General features: G+C 36.4%; 1 protein-coding gene across 2 annotated transcripts in view; it reads left to right on the plus strand.

Moving 5' to 3' along the window:
• The window catches only part of LOC103993636 (molybdenum cofactor sulfurase), a 28,944-nt gene extending 11,989 nt beyond the window's left edge, over positions 1 to 16,955 (plus strand). Inside the window, exons 11-22 of one of the 2 annotated variants that reach the window (XM_009413772.3) lie at positions 1,128 to 1,230; positions 1,717 to 1,833; positions 3,848 to 3,925; positions 5,917 to 6,018; positions 7,457 to 7,550; positions 8,033 to 8,143; positions 10,619 to 10,683; positions 14,042 to 14,193; positions 14,519 to 14,751; positions 15,435 to 15,661; positions 16,260 to 16,370; positions 16,505 to 16,955. In XM_009413772.3, the coding sequence (XP_009412047.2) occupies positions 1,128 to 1,230; positions 1,717 to 1,833; positions 3,848 to 3,925; positions 5,917 to 6,018; positions 7,457 to 7,550; positions 8,033 to 8,143; positions 10,619 to 10,683; positions 14,042 to 14,193; positions 14,519 to 14,751; positions 15,435 to 15,661; positions 16,260 to 16,370; positions 16,505 to 16,627 (1,516 nt within the window). In that variant the 3' untranslated portion in view covers positions 16,628 to 16,955. The remainder of the gene's footprint in view (positions 1 to 1,127; positions 1,231 to 1,716; positions 1,834 to 3,847; positions 3,926 to 5,916; positions 6,019 to 7,456; positions 7,551 to 8,032; positions 8,144 to 10,618; positions 10,684 to 14,041; positions 14,194 to 14,518; positions 14,752 to 15,434; positions 15,662 to 16,259; positions 16,371 to 16,504) is intronic. The other variant, XM_018830369.2, reaches the window with a different exon arrangement.
• Positions 16,956 to 17,052: the final 97 nt, after the last annotated feature.

Raw genomic sequence — 17,052 nt, forward strand, 5'->3', positions numbered from 1 at the left:
ATATTTATATTTATTAATTATATTATATATTTTTATATTTTAGCGCCTCGCTTCGCTCGGGCGAGCGCCTAGCGCCTCGGGCGTTTTTGGACCTTGGTGCCTTTTAGCACCTAACACTTTTTAAATCACTGAAACCAGTATGCATTTTCTGGGTTTAGGTTTAAGTTGAGGGTGGTGATTTAAATTTAATCTTGGGCTTCAATTTTATTATATGTTTGCAACATGCCTCATATTTTTTCCATTTTTTTTGGTTCAAGATGATAGGCATGTCCTGTAAAATAATGTCCCATCAATTGTTTTGAGGCCATGACACACTTCTTTCCCTGTTTCTTATTCCATGATATTCATGCTGCTTAATATTTATTTGCTGGCCCCTTGATTGCTTATTCTCATTAGCTTAGGCTAGTTGCCTTCTGTTTTGCGCTTCCTCCTCAATCTCCTTTAAGATGTTTATGTTTTTCTATGAGTTTCGCTTCATGAAGTAATGGAGAACTAGTATGGAATAGAAGGAAATTAGTTGAAGTGCCTTTTTCTTGGTATCCTAACACCTTTAATTCTTCAACTACAATCTACAAGAATAGATATTCCATGTTCTTAGCATGAGAATCATTAATGTATTGCGAACAAGCCATGTTGACTGGTTTCTGAGATTTTTATGTATATGATACAAATATGTATTATGAGACATAATCTTAATACTGGGTAAAGGGAAACTAGGTGCCTTAATTAAAAATAGCGGCTACATCAAATTGAATTTTCTCATTGGCAATTGAAAATATTTCAGGTCAAATAGGTGAAGAAACTTTTTAATCTTTATTTTCTATTACTTGGTAGTGCATCAAATAAATGTTTTTAAAATTGATTTTTCAATTTTTTGTTATTCTAGATTGAATTGGCAACTATATAGTACATTAAAGATAATACTGAAAAATGAACTCGATCTATGTTATTCCCTACTATTTTGATGTATTTTTGTGCTGTAAAATATGCAAAAGCTGAGTTACTCTGGCCTTTCTTTGTTCACTATGGGAGGGAATCTAAAACTTGTTTCTCTCATCTCTTACTACATGGATGACAATTGCTTTGTGAACTGCGAAGACATTTATCCTGTTGTTATTCCATTGCAGGCATACAGCATCTCTTGCCACTTACACAAGAACAAAGATGATGGACTTAAAACATGAAAATGGAGCGGAAGTTTGCAAGATCTATGGCAGAAATACCTCTCAGGTCAGTTATAGCAAAAAAGTTATTTTGTTTTTAATCAAGCCATAAATCTTATTTAGTCTCTCAGATGATTAAAATACATCTTTTAGGTGGATTTTATTGTTCCTATTCCAAGGGGGTTGTCTGTTTTTATAGGTTGTTGGATCAAACTTCATTTCAAAGTCAATTTGTAGTGCTTTTTTAAAAATACAATTGGGACCAACATCAATTGCATGCTTTTTTTTTATAAAAAAAATATCATTTATGATGATAAACTTGTAGCTATCAAATAGTTGTCCTTTCAAATAACTGTTTCTGATTTTAATACTAAATTCATGTAGAAGGATATGCTTCTGCAGACACTTGTGCCTTTCTGCATGTTAATCAGTACCTTTTTTTAATAATTAAGCTTGGTAATTTAAGCAGTGAAGGAGTTGGTTTTTGCTATTTGGTTTGGTTGTCCTTGCTATCTTCTCTGTAAAATACCAATCTTATTTGTTTGTGTTTAAGGCACCATATCAAGACATGGGTCCTACTATTGCATTCAATTTGAAAAGAGCAGATGGCTCCTGGGTCGGGTATCGTGAGGTTGAAAAGTTGGCTTCTCTGTCAGGGATTCAGTTGCGGGTGAGAAAATGATTATATATGTTTTAGTGCTTATATTTAGTTTTGGCTCTCGTTTCTGCTTTCATTTGAGTTCTGCATCCTTTTAACTCTATTAATTGATATTGTTACTTTCTTTTTTTCGGAACAAGATGGACATAACCTTCTCATTTCTATAAGGTCAAGGACAATTTTATCTATTACACTGATGGTATCTTTTCTAGACTTGGCTTCCTTGTCATTATGATATATAACATACAGGTGGAAAAGACAACATTGGGAATAGTTGTATGAGAAGGTAAGATGCTTTATGTATAATAAGAGCAGTAATTTAGGAGATCATGTAGCCTTCTGAAGTTGATCACCAGTGTCCAAAACTTTTAGACCATTACATCTATTCTGATACCCGAATAGTTCCACATGGCAAGTGAGTGGATGATTATGATGATTTACAGGGCCAGATGGGCCTATGTCTATAAACTTAGGCATACACATTTTGGGTCATTTGGTTTTATGCTAATTAGTTAATGAACTAATTTTCCCATTGGGTTAAATCATGACATATGATAATAGAGTGGACATAGTGTAAGGTATGATGAGAGAGTGAATCTAGTAAAGGATTATTCATGGATGAGGTTCATGACATATCAGGATGTGGAGCTACCACTACAATAAGTTTCACATACTGTCTACTAGGATATGATTCTGGTTATGTGTTGGTTTTGAGCCTTGACGAGAACATCAAGCTTTTAAGTGGTAGAGGTTGTGACACCTCAACGACTCCCACAGTAGAAGTATAAGATATGATTGTCATGATATATAATACTAGGTGAGTGCACTACCAGTGAAGCATATTGAACCATGTGATCTTAGGCTTATCTAATTAATGGGTCAATTCTCCCATCAGGTTAGGTTGTGACATCTATGATGTTTGTTCCATTAACATTCTCATGTCATTTCATTAATCTTTCCACGTCTTCTACTTCTTTTTGACTACTTAAATTTACACATCAGCTTGAGATATAGTGTGATTATCAGTTTTTAAAATTCATATAGTTCTGAGCAAGGTTCGCAATACCGTATCGTACCGGTATTTCGACCTGGGCTCGGTACCGGTACGGTACGGTATACCGAGCGGTACACCCAGGTGTACCGAGTACTCGGACCGGTAACAGTCGGTCCGCGTACCGAAAATCTGTCGGACCGGTACATACCGCCCGTACCGGGCGGTACGGCTCGGTACGGCAAACCCTGGTTCTGAGTCAAGCCTGCAACGACAACAAGAAGTCATAATGTTCCAAATTTGTGGGTCTGCTGCACGAATCTTTTCTGGGCATTGGTCTTTGTTGAGGGTGATATCACTAGTCATATGCATCACTTCTGGATGGCAACCTAGCCCCATAATGAAACTGGTAGAGATATATATTTATATAAAATTTGACAAAGCTTTACCCTGGTCATCTGTCTAATACAATCTCTTCTCTTTTTGGGTCTTGGGATCTGCGGGGACAAAGATTTAGTGAGAAATATGCATAGTTGCAATAAGTTCTTCAAGAGTATCCCACAAAATTTGGTTGTGTGCTTATCTTGCCTTAGGTTTCAAAGAGGAAATGATAGTTTAGATGGTTTTATGTCTGTTGATTTGCTTCTCTTTCCTATTTGGTATATGAATTTCTCCTAGACTTTAGCTTCATTAGTATGGTCTTCCCTTTCATGTCATTTTGCAATAGCTTGATAGGTCAATCAACATTTGATATCTCATTTATTTATTTTAGATTATGTCTACATGGCGATACATTTCAACATTTTATATGCTATTAATTGGTAAAGCAAGTTGTCATGGTTAGACAGTATAATTACTTATTTGCTTGGGTACTTTACTAACTTAGCTTTTTAGAACTAATAGTGCAGGTACTTAAATAAAGACAATTGCTTAATAAGATCACCTTGCAGACTTGTTGAACTAAATATGCAATATTGAGTTATTTTGGCATGATAATGTCTTGATGAATTTCTTTTGTTAAATGGTTTTCTGTAGACTGGCTGCTTCTGTAATCCAGGTGCATGTGCCAAATATCTTTACTTGTCTCATTCCGATCTTATTGCAAACTTTGAGGTACATCACATTCTTTGTCATCATTCCGTAAGATTGTGCCTTCATTCATCTTTTGGTCTTTTGTATGAACAGTTCTATGTTATTTTTTCGCCACATAATTGAATAAATCAAGGTCTTCAATTTCGAATAATGCTGCATGGTGCGGGCGGTACGTGCCGGTCCGTCAGCAGACCGGTACACGAACCGCCCATTACCGGGCGGTGTGTATATATATATATATATATATATATATATATATATATATATATATATATCGTACCGTACTATCGTACCGTACCGAGCAAATGTCGAAACTCCGGTACGATACGATATTTCAATCAAGGTTCGTCGTATCGTACTATATCGGCGTTTCGACCCAAGCTCGGTACGGTACGGTACCGGTATACCGGGCGGTACATCAGGGCGTACCAAGCGGTACACCCTATTGTACCGAATAATTTTATACTTTTCATACTGTAGTAGTGCTATAGTATAGTACTGTAGCACTACTACAGAGTTACAGTATAATACTGTAGCACTGTAGCGGTACCGGGCGGTCCGCGTACCGATAACCTGTCGGACCGGTACGTACCGCCCGGTACGGGTGGTACACTTCGGTATGACAGACCTTGATTTCAATACTTGGAATAAACCATAATAAGATAAGATCATGTATCTTTATAATCAGCAAAGGACCAAAATCACTTGTATGTTGTGTATGATGTATAGACCACCGATGAGAATGATTAGTCTTTAATCTTAAAATTGGTTTAGCTAAAAAGTTAAACATGGAAATTGTGCAAGCTTATCTTGTCCTAGCATGAAAATAGTTTTTCTCCATTTACTGTTCAGGTCTAGCATAGTTTTTGCATGTAAACAAGCCCTTTTAAGTTTCTTTTTAGAGAATAAAATATCTATCGATGCATTCCATTACGAAAGAAAACAGCTTGGAAGGAGTCTTATGTTGGTTCATATTGGCAGTCATACACATCTATCTGTAGATTGGAGAGATTTTGGGATAACTTTATCTCATTGAATGGTGGGTAACTGATATGGAAAGTAGTATAACATCCCTGGGGAGTAATGACACAAAGAAATGCAAAAAAGAACTGAATCGAAGCCAGTATAAGCATGTGTTGTACATGTCGGAGGCCAAAAAGTAACATGGCCCAACTCACATATGTCTATTTGTGCCTTTAGGAGTCTCTACATCCTTGCATGTTTGTGTTACTTTCGGCACATAAACAGTGCTGAGTCAGTTAACATTTATGTATCTATACATCTTGGTTGTTAGGTAGGCACTTAAATATCTGCTAATCGTAATCATCACATTGCTCTTTGGTATGGGCATTTAGTTAATATGTGATATGCTTGGTGACTTGATAATTTGCAGCTTGCAATAATCATAAATGGTGATCCTAAGAGAAAAATTGAATATAATTGATGCTTTGTAACTATCAAAATTTAAACGTTCTTCGAAAGTTCTAAAATGTAGGTGCAGGATGTGGGCAGATAGATTCCCTGCATAATACCTATTTGTATGCCAGCACACATAGGTTTCAATTTAAATTTCAAGGAATCTTGATGTTCAAATTAAGTACATAGGTTATTTTATTGGTTATAGATGGTAACAAGATATTCAATAGAGTAGGATCATTTTAAAATTATTTTGAAGTATGGGATGGCATTCTTAAATTCTTGGATAATGATAAGCAATAGCCAGAAAATATTAGAAATTTAGAACAATATCCGTGGTGTGATCTTAAAGGTGCATGATTTTATACTGGCATGTAATTTCAAACTGTGAGAGTTTGTTCCATAGTCACCAGCACATTGCTCAGTTGTGTGAAATCAGCATATAAGAATGTGATGTTTTTACGGCCCCATGTGCCCTTCTGACATAGCACGAGACAGTACATGGTGATTCCAAAATGTGATATACACTTAATGTTTTTGTTATCTATTCATGCACTATGCATGTAAATTTATCATTCACATTCTTTTCATGTCAGGTTGGGCATGTTTGCTGGGATGACAATGATATCTTGCATGGAAAACCAACTGGTGCTGTCAGGATATCCTTCGGTTACACATCGGCATTTGAAGATGCAGAGGCACTATATGTTATCCATTTTCCTGTTGTTCAATTTTGCTTATTTAAGTTTGTGATCCTTCTTGCATCTGCAGCTTGTTTACATTAAAACTATTGATCAAACATTCATCTAGTGATGGCAGCACTCATTAGATTTATATTGTCTCATAAAGTTCAAAATAGGTGCCAATGTGCCATTATATGCACCATAAAGATCATTGTAATGGTAATGAAGGGAGGCCATTATATCATATAGCATAAATTGCATAAAAGATTAAAGTTTAAAATTTTGGTCCAATTGCTCAACGTATATTGGGCAGTATACTGACTTGTACCACTTCATATTTCTAAAAAAATGATAAAAAAATAAATATTGACTGATAACTAGCTATTGATGATCCTTAGTTGGACTGGTGACTGTGGACCTTAATTATCACTAACCACCAACGTAACAGTTTTTGTATTCTGCATAACTACTACAGTTGTCTTAGAATTGGCCTAAACTATTATAGCTGTACATTATAATTTATATTATGATTCATTTTTAATAGAATAATTATGAGCATTGATTAAATTTTCAGTTTTAAGCTAGTGATAGTTTCAACTTTCAAGTATACCAATTGGAGTCTCCCTAAAAAGGGAAAAACAGAAAATTTGAAAAATACTACAAAAGTGAAGCAGTAGATGCAATTTTGTGACATTGTTTAATTTATGAATATGAAGAAGCAAATATTTAACATAAAGGCTTGAAACGATAAAATAAAATTGTAAACTTTGTAGCTGTAGGTCACAAAGAGTTAAAAATCTTGTATATTAAGAAAATAAATAATATGGTGCCCATACTTATAGTAGTGGAGAATGGAGCCTCACTAACATTATTTGATCTTTGAGGTAAAGGCCCAACCTAAAAGGTCAAGCCACAAAATCTAGATGTTTAAGAGAAGTAATTAGTTCTGTCATGCCACTGCTGATCAGATCTGGTACTTCTTTTCTAATCCTTGTATTCCTTATCATGGTAATGTATTTTAAGGGTAACCGGAAAAAAATGCACTACAGAGCAACTTAAAGGAATGCATAGTCTTGATTTTTGACTAAACCAATTGCATTTTATTTGGTGGAAAACTTTATATGAATTAAACAAATTCCAATTCTGCATAGTGTTGTTCATAAAGTCATATTTGTATTCCAATACCATGTCCTCATGTAATATATACGACAAACACTGTGAACACTGAGTTCTAGAAAACAGTTTCTGGGTTTATTGCATTATCTTTGTAGTGATTGATATTTTATTTGCATAAGGATTAACTATCGTCATTTTAGGACCTTCAAGAAAGTTTCTTACCGGTACTTTTTTCCCCTTTGACAATCGCAATTTGAGAGCTTAACTTCTAACCCTTGTTATTGCAAAAACCTGGCACTGTTTTTTTACCATTGTTTGTTCTTGCTTCTTACTGCAGAAATTTCTAGGATTTTTAGTTAATTCTTTTGTGGAGAAGTTGAATGCATCTGGAGATGGATATCCATTAAGAATGAAGACTGATCCTATTTCAGGTATACCTCACTTCTTAATCCACTTTCAAACATTCTTATACCTTACTGCTGAGTGAACATTACTTTTAATCATTGGTGAGACCTGTTCTGTGGATTTATGACCTTTTATGTGTTCAAGAACAAGAGTGCCTATGCCCCTACAAATTATAGCAATACCTAGTCTCTAGAGTACTGGGTGATTAGAGTGTATAACTGATTAATAAATATGGACTATGTTTGGTGAACATAGAATGAGGGACTTGACCTGAGTAGTGAGACATGAAGTATTTCAAGAAGCTTTTATTGATGTGGATTTTACTCTCAAATGGAATGGATTATCTGTAGTGAATAAATGTTTGCTATAAGTAAAGACCTTTCAAATAAATATGATCGGTTGTTGGTGCATAAATGTCTTATAATTTTGCTTATCATTTTTAGGATATTTTATAATCAAATATATTTTTTGTTGTAATGGCCTAAGATTTTCCTTTTGTGTGTTACAGGTATTGGGTCACTGCAGCTTGTACGTTCTGTTCAGCTGAAATCCATCACAGTCTACCCTGTAAAATCTTGTGCAGGATTTGCTGTGTACAAGTGGCCTTTAAGCAACATCGGTACCCTTATCCTCTTTCCTTTTCTGAACATAGGTTTTATATTTCCTCATCATGAACAAAGATGCTAAATATGCAACTGGTTCTGAATGTGATGCTCTTCTAAGAGTAATTTCCTTTGGTTCATCTGTGTTGAATAGAGAAGAGAATTATCGGACAAAGTTAAACTGCTTTATGTTGTTTGCGCTTCTCTGAACATTGATATTTTAATTCATAAGTAAAAAATCTTGGAAGTATATCTCTCTTTTATAAGTTGAGGGTCAAATAGTTTTGCAAATAGGCAATGAACTGGTTGAACCAATACCAACTGACCGGTATTTCGTACCTGTTTAGGCATGTGGACTGGCTCCTGGTCGGCATTGAAACCACAATTTTTACCTTTTTTAAAAATTTGGAAAGTTGAAAATAGTTGTCAGAATCAACCCTAGATAGTGTACCATGGTTCTTTCTTAGAGATCTTCCTGAAATTAGTTTTGATCCCTTCCCCCTGGAAAAATCTCAATCTTTGCCTCTTTTTTCTTTGAACCAAGATGTGCCCGAGTTAATCTTGATCTTTACCGTCGTTGACGCCTTGGGTGAGGAAGTTCTTTTCCTTTGTATGGAAGAACATGCAGCCGGAAACAGTCAGAGGCCTCCTCATCATTGCTGTCTTCTTAGTCCCCTTTGCTGCCACCCCTACACCTCCAAGTGCTCTGGCAAACCCTCCCAGGCTTCTCCGACCTCTCAATGTGTTCCTGTTGCTCCCAGAACCAGCCCCCATTTCTGCCCTTCTCCATCTCTACCTCTCAAATTTTCTTCTCTTCATCCTCTCCTCTTCTTTCCTTCTTTTTCTTTGGTCTGTGTTGATCAGTATGTTGACATATCATGTATCAGCAAGGTTCGCTGTACCGTACCGTACCGGCGTTTCGACCCGAGCTCGGTATGGTACGGTACCGGTGTACCAGACGGTACATCAGGGCGTACCGAATATTTTTTTATTTTTATACTGTAGCAGTAGTATAGTATAGTACTGTAGTACTGTAGCGGTACCGGGCGGTCCGCGTACCGATAACCTGTCAGACCGGTACATACCGTCCGGTACGGGCGGTACATTTCGGTACGATAGACCTTGTGTATCAGTATATTAAATCTGTCTCAGTCCGATCAAGGATTGGTATGAGTCTTATACCTATTCTTGGCTACTTGATGGTAGTAGACTTATGCTTAGCTAATCCCTAAAGTTGGAGGAGCCTCACAAACAGAAGTTATTGATCCATCATTCCTTTGTATTGCTCTTGTAACCTTACTAAAGTTCAGTAAATCAGTACCTTTGTTCAGTAAATCCATACTGGTTTAGTCAAGGATTGGTAGGGGCCTTGTACCAAAACTTGAAACCTTGATGGTAGCAGAATTAATGTTTTGTTAATCTCAAAAGTCGAAGGATTTCCACAAATCAAAGATACTGGCCCATCAATCTATTGTGTGCTCTTTTAAAACCTTACTAAAGGTTCTGCATGTAACTCTCCAAGACTGCTGAAATTTGTTGTCACTTCACCATCATCTAGTATTAAAGGAAATGCTTGGTTTGTTGCATCTTATCGACACATGAAATTTGTTCACATTATCTACTATTTTGTGAAGCCGGAGATCACCAAGAATAGTCCTGAATCAGACTTGATAATGTTAAGTTCACATTATCCCCTTCTTATCGACACATGAAGGGGATCCTTGATCGTTGCTAATAGAGGTGGTGACCTCTCATACAGGCATCAGTAATTAGCTCTAGATATTTTGCATGTTGCTTGTGTTTGTTAACTCAATAGATAGAACCAAGTGTCCTGTGAATAAATACAGAATAAGAAGGGTGGATTCTAGTAGTTTTACAAGCCAATAATTTACTTGATGGGGCATGCTTTTGTGCCCTTTGTTGGCTGTAATGCACCTTTAGCACATGATATGCTGACAGGAATGTTGGCAGAATGAATTGTGACAAAGAAAATAGAAAGGGTAAGAGAGGAGGGAGAGCAAATAGAGGAATTACCTCCAGCTTGAGGTAGCTTGAGGATGGGTCTGGACTTAAGTCAGCAACGTATTTCCCCTTGCCTTTTTCTTCCATGAAAAAGGAAAACTTTCACCAGAGATCTTGACTTAGTAAGCTCAAGAACCAGGAGGCAGGGATTGTTGGTACTAATTGTACAACAGCATGGTATGTGCCAGTTGGTAAGAGTTCTATGTTACAAACACAAGCAATCATGCCTGTGCTTTCAAAATAAGCATAGAAGGTATATATCTCTGTATGACTTTCTGAAATCTGTTGCTTTGGGGAAAAAGTGCATGTACTATGCATCTTTTCTGAGGCAACATGCAGTACTGATGCAATTTAGGATGTGCTTTTACTAGCTATCTAAACATTGTTGGACATGAATGACATGTTACTGGTGCAGTTTATAACTAATAGTGTTAGATTGACATTAACTTTTGCTTACCATGTATTATTAGGTCTAAAATATGATCGAGAATGGCTTCTCAAAGGACCAACTGGTGAAATTCTTACCCAGAAAAAGGTTATTTTGCATTTTTTCGCATGAATTTGTGTTTCATTTGCATGAATTGCTTGTTTTTTAATTAGCTTTTCATTAGGCTATACTATATATGACTCTTTATATAGTATAATATTATATAATTTACCTCTCTTTAGCAAAACCATGTCATATACAGCCAACGCTGTTGTTAACTGAACTGTGTAGGAGTTTTTTTCTTGAATATAGTGTTGATATTAGCAAAATTTAGTAGTTTTTACGACTTCCTGTATGCAAAATAAGGCCTCTTTATATTCTTTTTGAAGGACCTATGTGACAAGCTTCTAGGGACTACTACAAACTAAAATTATTTGTAAATTTGTCGACTCGTATCAAGCCAACCATAAAAAGAGGTTACCCTGTGGTTAGAAAGATGACAAAATAAAAAAAATAAAATGAAAGCAGGTGTCTAAAATATAAAAAAGCCAACTTGTGTGATAGGGGCTCTAAGGTGGCCATTGGGTGTTGTGATAGTCCTAGAAAATGAAAACAATTAGTGGTGGCATTGGACGACTACTACTTTGCTGATATGTGTACTAGGCAGTGATTGAGAGAGCCTTGTATTAAGGCATTAAAAAGAGAGATCAAGAAAAGAAAACACGAGTAGATAGATTTTTGTTTTTTTTTTTTTGTTAAGGTTCATTTTAGCTCTTGTAGTTTTGATTATGGACCACTTAAGCCCTTATGGTTCACTTATATCTAAAATAATCCTTATATTTTCAAAAACGTAACATATAAGCCCTTCCCATCAAGTCTGAGTTAATAAATGTTAGAGTCTGCCTACATGGTATGCTGACTCACAATAAACCATTAATATAATGCAAGTGTAATTTAAGATTAAAAAAGTATTAAGGTCCATTTTAGTTCTTATGGTTTTGGCCATGGACGCTTAAGTCCTTGTGGTTTATTCGTGTCTAAAATAACCTTTACATTTTAAAAAACGTACGTAACATATAAGCCCCTCTCGTCAAGTTTAAAAAAGGGTTAAGATCCATCTTGTCGAGGAAGAGGAAGTGGCGGAGGCCGTAGCGACAAACGAAGGCGAAGAGGCAGAGTTAGGAGAGGCCGAAGGCAGAGGTGAGGGAGAGCTGGACCACCATGTAGCAGGAGAGGCTGCGTGCATACGACGTCTTGCTAGGCAACAGTGGCTTGGTGCTGCTGTTGGTGGTCGCTTTCATGACGACGCCTCCTCTAGCCATTGATGGTGGTCTCAGTTTTTTTTTAAACTTAAATTATATGTGTCATTATATTAATGATTTATTGTGAGTCAACATGCTACGTAAGCAGACTTTAACGTTTGTTAACTCAGACTTGACGGAAGGGGCTTATATGCTATGTTTTTGAAAGTGTAAGGGTTATTTTAGACACAAGTAAACCATACGGGCTTAAGTAGTCAATGACCAAAACCACAAGGGCTAAAATGGATCTTAACCCTTTTTTTTTTGGCTAATTAGGTTGCTAGAGGAGGTTGTTAAGGTGTTGGGAGAGAGACTAAAGGAAGAAAGTTGCATTAAGGGAGTAATGGATGAGGCTTGGAGAGGGAGAGAGAATGAGAGATCTGTTGAGTAGACAGTGGGAAAAAAAGAACATAAAATATGTTGTGATTGAAAACTGATAGGAGAGGACGAAGTAGGAGGCGGTGGGGACGAAAACACCTAGGAGGAGGAAGAGGGACTAGGAGACCACTGCGTGCCTAGCGTCGAATTGGTCAACGCACATCCACCTGACGCAGGATCGGAAGCTCCTGAATTCGTCGTCCACATGGGAGAGGCTACGTGCATATGATGTCTTGCTAGGCAGCAGCGGCTTGATGCTGTTGTTGGTGGTCGCTTCCGTGACGACGCCTCCTCTCGCCATTGATGGTGGTCTTAGTTTTTTTAAAAACTTCAATTATATGTGTCATTATATTAATGGTTTATTGTGAGTCAACATGTCACGTAAGCAGACTCTAACGTCTATTAACTCAGACTTGACGAAAGGGGCTTATATGCTATGTTTTTGAAAATATATGGATTATTTTAGACACAAATAAACCATAAGAGCTTAAGTGGTTCATGACTAAAACCACAGGGGCTAAAATGGACCTTAATCATTTTTTAAACTTAAATTATATGCGTCATTATATCAATGATTTATTGTGAATCAGCATGCTACGTAAGTAGACTCCAACATCTGTTAACTCAGGCTTGAGGTGAGGGGTTTATATGCTATGTTTTTAAAAATATAAGGGTTATTTTAGACACAAGTAAACCATACGGGCTTAAGTGGTCCATGGCCAAAACCACAAGGGCTAAAATGGATCTTAACTCTTCTTTTTTTTTTGCTAATTAGGTTGCTAGAGGAGGTTGTTGAGGTGTTGGGAGAGAGACTAAAGGAAGAAAGTTGCATTAAGGGAGTAATGGATGAGGCTTGGAGAGGGAGAGAGAATGAGAGATCTGTTGAGTAGACACTGAGAAAAAAAAAACGTAAAATCTGTTGTGATTGAAAACTGATACTGCTGGACTACAAGTTTCAAACTAGTGACATGGATGGATAAGCTTATTATATTGGATATGGATCATAGATCCGGAGCTGATGATTTGTTCAAATCTGATATCCATCCCAAATTCACATGCAAACCCAATTGTGGGAACCTAATCTTGCTTGCAATGACAACACCATGTGTCATTGAGTAGATGTGATGAAAAGTATATCCATGGAAAATGGAAAATCAAATATTAGTTACGACTTTCCCTTTAGCATGTTATAGATTATTAGCACATTTTTAGTGTATGACTATTTGGTTGTCTTGACAGCTCTGAATATTGAAATGATCCTTTATAGAACTCCTCTACTGGTTAGTCTTAACTGGCAAATTCCAATCATGTTCTACTGGGTAAAGTGATTGTTTTATTGCATGGATTAACCAAAAATAAGGAAAGAAAGGATATAGACTTTACATTGTGATGTTGCTAAAGAGTAAGTCCAGCTGAAGATGCAAAAAGCATGCCCAGTGCATATTAGCATTGGATAAATTAATTTGGAAGAAGCAACACTTGGAGTTCAATTTGCAATGTTCAATAAACAAACTGCTTGGTTGGGAAATATTAGCATGGATTTGACAGCCGGTGAGAATATCTGAAAAGCGTTAGTTTTTTTTGTTTCTATTACAAGCTGCTTTCAGTTAATGTTTCTCTCTCGTCTTTGAATCTTATATATTTTTTGGAAGTACATGATATGCATTCCAAAATGTAGATTCCTAATTTTTTTTGTCCTTATTGTGCAAATGATTGAATTAGGAGCTTTGTCTTGCTAATAAGCAGCACACTGCCTTCGATCAAAACTTAAATGTTGGAATTTGCAGGTTCCCGAGATGTGCAATATTCGTTCATTTATCGATTTAGAGTGTGGGATACTGAATTTAGAATCACCACGTTGCAAAGAAAGATTGCACGTTCCAATTCAGGAGAATTCATCGTTTGATTATATGGAAGAATTGGATATTTATGGCCAAAGGTGTGCATTATCTTCCTTTCTTTGTTGGCAGTTTTTTTTTTCTTCTGAAGATGTATTATAAATGTTTGCTGTCTACCAAAGAAAACCACCCTTTTTTTCCCTTATGATAAACATAACCCTCATATGATTATTTCTCTTTTATCTTTCTCTAGTAAGCTAGATATAAGCCATGCTAATCTATACTCATTGACTATCATAAACAACTTCATCTCTGCTCAATGTACTTATGCAAACAATGTGTATACCTTCTTAAAAGATCAGTTTCAAGTTTCAGCTTATATATGAGTTGACACATTAATGCCTTAACAAGCTTCATTTGGAATAGATACAAGGTGCAGTGTTATAATGATGAAGTCAATATGTGGTTCTCTGAAGCCATTGCTCGCCGTTGTACCCTCGTGAGATGTTCAAGTTCTGAGTATCGATCTTGTAATATTATGGGAGGCAGAGGGAATATGTGCAGAGATACATGGGGAAAATTGAACTTTGTAAATGAAGCACAGCTATTACTAGTATCTGAAGAGAGTGTCGGTGATCTCAATAGCCGGTTGAACTCATGTATGCCCTTTCTTTATTACTTTTTGTAATTTGAGATTTGTTCTGTAGTAATTAGATTTGATTGTAGAATTTTTTCCTAGAAATTCCATAATCGATCATTCTATCACAGTAGGAGCTATGATTAGCTGTAGCCTGCTTACCTGCTGGTTAGTGTCTCTGGTGGTATATCTTGTTTTCATAAGTTCAATTAAATCATAATGACCACATTCTAACTTTTATAGTTTATGTGGAGTAGCGAATACCTATAATAAAGGAGTGAACATTATCAAGATATTGGGGTCTTTCACCAAGTAGCATTTGCCTTTCTACTACAATATGTTTCATTATTAAATTAGATCCCTCTTGAACTTATCTTTTACATAAATTCTCAATGTGAGAAGAAAGATTTGCAGGCATCAATTTTGACCATGGCATGATAATAGATAGTTGGAGGAGGTCTCGGGTTCCAGACTAGACCCTCAAATCTGGTTGGCCACTTGTAGGAAATAGTAAAATTCAATTCAATTAGGCACAAATGATTTTAGCTGATTTTGCATCTCTTTTCCCTGATGATCTTTCCATTAATTATTAAGTTTAGATGTTGTTTCATTTTGAATTAGAAAGGGTGGACTCCCTTTTGTAAACTTTTGTCACTTTTGTAAGGTCATCAATTTTATGTTACAACATTGTTTTCCTGTGATCAGGTGGGTTCATGTCTTTATCTGCAGAATTTAAATTGGTCCAGAGAAGTAACCTTGAAGCTATATTGTTTTCTGTGTTCACATTAGATTTTCTGAAAGACAACTCTGGATGTGTACAACGGGTGCTTGTTGATGCGATGAGATTTCGTCCCAATCTTGTTATTTCAGGAGCAGAACCATTTGCTGAAGATGACTGGAAAAGCCTTCATATTGGTAAAGCTCGTTTTACTGTAAGTTTTCAGAACCCTTATTACAGATTTCAAATGTATTACTCAACTACCTAGTGTGCAAGGATGTGGCTGGCACAACTCATTTAAAATTGTATTCTCATGAACACCAATCTTCATCATGTGATGTGGTTAGCAGCAGAGCATAACTGTACTTGAGAAAGCTCAAAGCACAAGGCAGATTTTACGGGAGGTGTTGACTTCTGTTTAAGGGAAATTTATGAACATAAATCGATGTAGTGTAATCTTGTGAATATGCAGCAGCAATTACTAGAAGCTGCAATGTCCCTACAATTTGGGGTTACTATATGAATCTCTTTCAAGCCATTTAGCTATGTTGAAGGCAAAATCACTAGTCCAACTAAAAATTTTCTTTTATTTAATATCTTTTCTTCACATAAGGGCTAATCCTCTCATGAAGACTATGCCTTATAATAGGGTGTCTTAATTCATAGTACTGAAAGAACTAACATCTTGATAACATATGCATCTTCATTCGTGGCAACACTGTACCTTTAGAGGATCAATTCTTTATATGCAGATGTGGACCTTTTATTTCCCAGAAATTTGTGGCTAATTAGTTTGATTTATTCATGTGCAGTCTTTAGGTGGATGCAGTCGCTGTCAGATGATTAATCTCGACCAACAGTCTGGACAACCGCACAAGGCTAAAGAACCTTTGGCAACTCTAGCTTCGTATAGGCGAGTGCAGGTTAGTCTTGTGGCTTCATGTACTAGAGAGAACCAACTTGTCTGATCACTGAGAATAGCTCGACCTACTAGTAGACTGCATCTGCAAAATCCGCTTGCTTTTCTTGCTGAACCTATGTGGTCTTTGCAATACAGGGAAAGATTCTTTTTGGCATCCTCTTAAGACATGAAATCAAAGACGCAGAAGATGGGGAGCAAAACAATTTTGGAGAAAGATGGCTTCAAGTGGGGCAGGAGGTGCACCCATCAATACGGTAGACAAGGGTAGAAAAAAAACACTAAAGAAAACAAAGAGTTTAGTGAATAGATGGTTGGCCAGGGCAAGAAGCAACTTTGAAGATGTATGTGGTGATACCTCCGCAAGAAATTGGGTTGTAAAAGTAGTCATGAGAGGTCAATGTTGGGCCACCTGTTCAGTAAACAGAATAATCCACGAGGGCTTCCGCGATCATTTGAGCCCATGACACAATTATAAGTCTTATGAGAAATATGCATAACATTATATAACTTGAAGTACAGAAAATATACAGCTTGGTATGTCATGTGTTTTATATATTATATTTTAGTACAGAAGCATCAATCTACATATGCCCTTGACCTGAGCTGATCTAATTAATTTGCAAAAATAGGAAGGCAATCTTTTTTTTTTTTTTGAAAAATTGAGCTGGCTGCCTAAGCCTCAC

Source organism: Musa acuminata, chromosome BXJ1-8, assembly GCF_036884655.1.
Source record: "Musa acuminata AAA Group cultivar baxijiao chromosome BXJ1-8, Cavendish_Baxijiao_AAA, whole genome shotgun sequence".
NCBI lineage: Eukaryota > Viridiplantae > Streptophyta > Magnoliopsida > Zingiberales > Musaceae > Musa > Musa acuminata.